We start from the raw sequence: 6,000 nt of genomic DNA, 5'->3' as shown, positions 1-6,000 counted from the left end.
ATTTTGGAGCTAGTCAACATCTGAAAATAGAAGTATTATTATTCCTATCTTGTTTTAATAAATCAATAATGTTACCTTAGTCAACAACATAGGTAACCTGTATTATGTCAGATATATAAAACTGATACAGAAATTATCTAAAAGCTTTGAAATAGTAAAACTGAAGGCTATATGCATTTGTAAATTAATACCTTTTGGTGGGGAGGAACTAAGGTACTTAAAGATACCATAACATCTTAAAATCTACAATGACAGGGAAAAACTACTAATACTAGCTTTTAAAACTCACAAGTTATAATAATGTAAAACAAATCTGCCATTTTAACTGATTTTCAATATGTTTATACATGTAATATAAATGACAAATATGTATAACACCATCTAAAAGAAAACAATGATGTACAAAATGTTTGTACTAAATAAAATTATTGCATTTAATGTCATTTTCTTGAAAACTGAAATTACCAGATCCCTAATGAATACCAGTTCAAGTTAAACGAAATGTGTGCCAATACCAGCTTCTGACAACAAAAATAAGAAGTTAAAGCTCTGCAAGTCTGTCTGATTTAGGTCAGGTAATCATGGAAACAAAAGAATATTTAAAATTATTTATTTTATCATTATGCACATTGAAGGAAAGCATTATAGACAGCAGAGTTCTTTCCCACCATAAAATTTACACCCATTTAATTAGCTAGAAACACTAGCTTGAAGAGGTACTGATATATTCCATTTGTAATAATTTATCTACAGCAAACAATTGTCTTACAGTTGGAACATGTTGAAGAAAACATTGTCTCACAAGTCTTTTGTGTTCTTTGAGTCTCAATCACCAAGAGTTCAAGGGACTTTGAGAGAATCCTGGTGTCCTGTATGGCCTGATGAATGCATCAAAATCAAGCGGAGTATTTGTATTCTGAAAATACTCTTAGCTCCATACAACTGTTGCTTGGGTTGTGGAGCTCATATTTCTCCCACTGGCACTATGCATCTGAAGGACATTTTGTTATGAAAGTTTCACACCAATTTTGTTTTGTTCCTTCTTCATTAGCCGCTGTGCTTCCTTTTCCATTTTCTTCCTTTGTTGTTCTGCTGCTCTCTTTTCTCTGTCTGCTATCTTCTGCTGCCTGAAAAGAAACATTCGTATTTTTACTTTTAGAAAACACTACACAGGTAAAATGGCAAATAAATTCCAGAAAGAAACAGCACTGTCCTTTTATTATCATCAAATTTAAGTTTAAAAAGTCTTCATTCTTCTCACTGCTTTGAAATTTCAAAGATTTTCAAAAACAGTATATATTTTTTTAATCTTTAGAACATGACTTACAAAATAAAAAAGGTATTATCTCTGGTTCAAAAATAAGTAAAATGGGGGCTTCCCTGGTGGCGCAGTGGTTGAGAGTCCGCCTGCCGATGCAGGGGACACGGGTTCGTGCCCCGGTCCGGGAAGATCCCACATGCCGCGGAGCGGCTGGGCCTGTGAGCCATGGCCGCTGAGCCTGCACGTCCGGAGCCTGTGCTCCGCAACGGGAGAGGCCACAACATAAGAGGCCCGCGTATGGCAAAAAAAAAAAAAAAAAAAGTAAAATGGGGCATTCAGGTTAAGTGAAATGTCCAAAATCATAAGATTAAGGTTAAGAACCCACATCTCCTGATCCCTCTTCTTCAGATTATTTTCACTAAAACACTACTTCCATTGGACCACACCTTCTTTTTGGTACCATTCAGAAAAGCCTGATATTTAGGATTAAATATTCTGTTATTATAATAGTTAAAAATAGTCAGCTAAAGTATGTCAAGAACACAGATGTACAGAGCACAAAGCAAAGAGAAAATGGAAACCTAAGACATGACTTCCAACTAGAAGCTAGAAATCTATTTAAAGATTTGACTAGCTCTACTAATGAAGGGGCAGAATGGTGGGTATTTACTAATTACACATTATGAAATACCTTCCCCCCAGTCCCTCCCTAACTCCACTGATCTAGAATCACTAAACCCCTCTATATTTATTGATTTTTTTTAAATTGAAGTAGAGTTGATTTACAATGTTCTGTTAATTTCCACTGTATGGTAAAGTGATTCATTTATGCATATATATACATTTTTTAAAATATTCTTTTCAATTATGGTTTATCACAGGATATTGAATATAGTCTGTATACTATACAGTCGGACCTTGTCATTTATCCGTTCTATATATGGTAGTTTGTATCTGCTAACCTCCAAGTCTCAATCCACCCCCACCCCCGCCCGGCAACCACAAGTCTGTTCTCTATGTCTGTGAGTCTGTTTCTGTTTCGTAGATAGGTTCATTTGTGTCATATTTTAGATTCCACATCTAAGTGCTCTATCTTATTGATTTGTATGGGAAGTGGGAGTAGGAGTGTGGTGATGAAATAGGAGAAAGAAGAACAGAAGTTGGTCCTGGGTCTGAAGGTTCAGGATATGAGAAAGTAAGTCAAGAAGCACACAAGGCTGAGGAAGGAAGCTGTAGGGCACAGCTGGGCAGCAGATAGGCAACACTGGATTATATAGAGAAAAATCTAGTGTGGATTACCCATATATGGGACAGCTCAAAGCTGCTATAGTGAGTGAAATGTATATACACTTCTCAATCATACTTACAAATGGGAGTAAGCAGAGGTATGGATGACCAAAATTCAAGAAAGTAGAGAGCCTTAGTTTGGGCAACATTTTGACCGTCACCATCAATTAACTAAAATTTCAAAAGAATAGTTTTAAAAAATCTACTTTTCACTAGCTCTGCTCACTTTCAAGAAAAACTGATATCTGCACTAAAAACGTCAAAATGTCTGTGGCAAAAAAAGAAAGAGAAAAAGAATTAAAAAGGGCTGGCTAGGTTACAAACGTAAGATAATCGAGCTTTGACCTAGTTACTAGCTGATATATAAACATCAACAATTAATATTTCTGGTACAAGAGGCAACTTAGACATTAATGCAGACAAAATATATTTTTCCTGTCCAGATACATGTCTGGAATCACTAAGGTACCAGAATCTTTTTCCTTAATGATACTGATCATAGTACTGGCAGTATTTAAAGTGGCAATGGGGAACAGGCTAGGTTAGAGGCTATGGATTATGGATACACTTTTAAAATTCTCAGTGTTATCCTGAGGGCGGTAACAACATATGGAAGTGTTTTTGGCTCTACTTATGCAACCTGAAGCAAGAAACATGTCTATTACTGACTAATAGGCTCCCTCTCCCAAGCTGTCATATCAAAAGCACTAAGTTTGAGTTTTTTGGTTTTGTTTTGTTCAGGGTGCAAGAAGATAGGGTGAAAAAGAAAAGGTTTTTGTACAGTGAATGTTCAGCTACTTGTGAACTCATAAACTCTACAGTGTTGGCATTATGATTACTGGATTCAAAATGAATAGCTCCTTCCTTTATCATCCTTGTGGTTGATGACACCGATCATCACTAGAATCCCCAAAATGTTCTAAAATACCCAGACTTCTGTATCTATGATTTACCCAAAAGAAACAGAGTAAAAAATAAAAAATGAAAAAATAAGTGACACCTTTTTTGAAATCCATGCAACATAAATGTTTACAATTTTAAAACTATTTCCTTTGTACTGAATAATTATCAAGCAGGAACTAAATATTTAAAACTCTCACAAATTTACTAATGTGACCCCTTCCTGTTTAAAAAAAAAAAATGCTGAAAACAGTAAGGACAAGATCAAAAAAAGGTCAGCCTTAACTCCCAGTTATTTAACTACACCCTCTGCTGGTTGTTCAAGGTAATTATAATTTATTGGTAAAGACAGGAAAGGACAACACAAAAATGAAATCAGTTGTTTCATTAAGATAGTCAAATAAAGAGTAATTCATTTTCTATCCCAATTATAAAAGCCATATTTGAAAAAAACACATTGCTATATTTTACTTTATCATCTTGAAAAATGCAAAAGTAATTTAGATACATTTACATATCTGAGTTTTCATCAGTGATGACAGTCACAGACTCTCTCAAGGTAAATTTTCTTTTTGACCTAATGTGGTAGTAGCAAGAATTAAGTTACTGCTCACAAAAACAAAAAAATAAGAACATAACCAACAAAAACAAACTTGAAAACCTCCAGAATAATATTTTCTGTAGAGCAGGCAGTAAGTATATGACTTATGTCATCTACCTCAGGGCTTTCAAGTACATAAATTGAAGTACACATACAAATGTAGAGTACAACACAAGTTATTTTCAAATAGCAGTGCTATTCACTGCTCTATTCAAATGAGCAGTGCTGGCACTATGCCAGACCACGGGGAAACAAAACTAAAGGTATAACTTCTGACCTAGAGAACATACATTGTTGTGACTCACATTTCACGGCAGGACATTTCAAGAGATAAATATATTTTATAGGGAATGAAGTATAAAGCATATAGTTCAATATGGTGCATATATGTAAAAGGTTTCATTCTCCATTAATAAATTATTCTTTTGTACTATATTGCTTTAAATAGTTGGTTTCTGTGAGGTTTTAATCATATAAAATAGCATATGTAGTCTGAAATACAAAAAAAAACTATCCCATATTATCAAGGTTCAAATGAGAATGACGAAAAATACAACATTTGGCAGAATAAGCTTTCTTGACCTTAAATGCGACATGAACAAAACCAGTTCTTCTACTCAGGCTGCAAATATTACTCAAATACCTCAGAACTTCTTCGGCTTGCCAGGCCGCATCTTCTTCTTCTTCCCATGCATTGGTATTTTCCTGCCAGGTATCCAAGTCACCTAATTCAGGCTACAATAAAACAAAACAAAGCAAAATTACAATGGTCAAGAGCCATCCTTTTTCCACTCAGTGGTCAAGACAGTATTTTTGTTTAAAAGAATTATTTATTTATTTATTTATTTATTTATTTTGGCTGTGTTGGGTCTTCATTGCTGCGCACGCGACTTTCTTAGTTGCAGTGAGCGGGGACCACTCTTTGTTGCGATGCGTGGGCTTCTCATTGTGGTGACTTCTCCTGTTGCGAAGCACGGGCTCTAGGTGCGTGGGCTTCAGTAGTTGTTGCTCGCGGGTTCTACAGCACAGGCTCAGCAGTTGTGGTGCACGGGCTTAGCTGCTCTGTGGCATGTGAGATCTTCCCGGACCAGGGCTCGAACCCATGTGCCCTGCATTGGGAGGCGGATTCTTAACCACTGCGCAACCAGGGAAGCCCAAGAAGAGTATCTTTTAAAGCATAACTCAGACCTTGTCATTGCCCTGTATCTTCTCCACTTTCTTAACACATCCTATATAGGCTCAAATGATTGCCCCTGGTTTGCCTGGAACTGAGGGATTTCCTGAGACGCATGACCTTCCACACTCAACAGTCCTGGCAAGTCCAGGTTTCTTCCTATTTTATGTTTTAAATGATACTCCTTTTATATTAATTTTTCTTTTTTTGCCTACTTTAGTTTGGAATAGACAAGAATAGAACATTTGTTCTCTCTGTTATCTCTCTTTTCAATAAGAAGAAGGAGTGGGGGGTGGAGGAAATAGAAGAGACAGACTGATCCCAGGCTGGATTAGAGATGCTTGACCGGACTACTCTGTGCTGGGGAGATGAACTGGAAGAACCAACGTCTCCAAACTAGCATAGTCATCTCCATTTAAGCACAAGTAATTTTCTAGATTTTTCAGTGGCAGTTACTGTCTGGGTCCCAGGCAAAAATGACAAGTCAGGCAAAATTTACTCTTTATTGGAGTACTTCTTCTATATCGTGCTTCCTTTTGCCTGTCTTACTTACTTGATACCATCAGGCTGGCCACACTACCTTCTACTATTCCCCAGGCCAGACCTCTAAAAGTTCACTTTTTCCTTCCACAAACAATGAAAATGCTCATTCTAGAATGTTAAGTTGGTGGGGAAATAATTACATGCATAAAATAACTGGTACCAAGCTGTGAACAGATTTATTATATTCTCTTTTGAGTACTTAGACCTAAAACCGAAATAAAAAGTGTTGAATTT

The 6,000-nt window shown here is 36.2% G+C and overlaps 1 protein-coding gene across 3 annotated transcripts in view; it reads right to left on the bottom strand.

Moving 5' to 3' along the window:
* Positions 1-409: 409 nt before the first annotated feature.
* EBAG9 (estrogen receptor binding site associated antigen 9) overlaps positions 410-6,000 on the bottom strand; it is a 31,382-nt gene continuing 25,791 nt past the window's right edge. For all 3 annotated transcript variants that reach the window (XM_027131620.1, XM_027131618.1, XM_027131619.1), the window contains 2 exons: positions 4,693-4,784; positions 410-1,127 (listed from right to left, as the gene is read on the bottom strand). In XM_027131620.1, coding sequence (XP_026987421.1) covers positions 1,007-1,127; positions 4,693-4,784 — 213 coding nt within the window. In that variant the 3' untranslated portion in view covers positions 410-1,006. The remainder of the gene's footprint in view (positions 1,128-4,692; positions 4,785-6,000) is intronic.

Source organism: Aethalodelphis obliquidens, unplaced genomic scaffold (assembly GCF_003676395.1).
Source record: "Aethalodelphis obliquidens isolate GAN/ISIS:26980383/991018 unplaced genomic scaffold, ASM367639v1 scaffold39, whole genome shotgun sequence".
Taxonomy (NCBI): domain Eukaryota; kingdom Metazoa; phylum Chordata; class Mammalia; order Artiodactyla; family Delphinidae; genus Aethalodelphis; species Aethalodelphis obliquidens.
The sequence above is the reverse complement of the archived record's forward strand: the minus strand, read 5'-3'. Positions and strand labels throughout refer to the sequence as shown.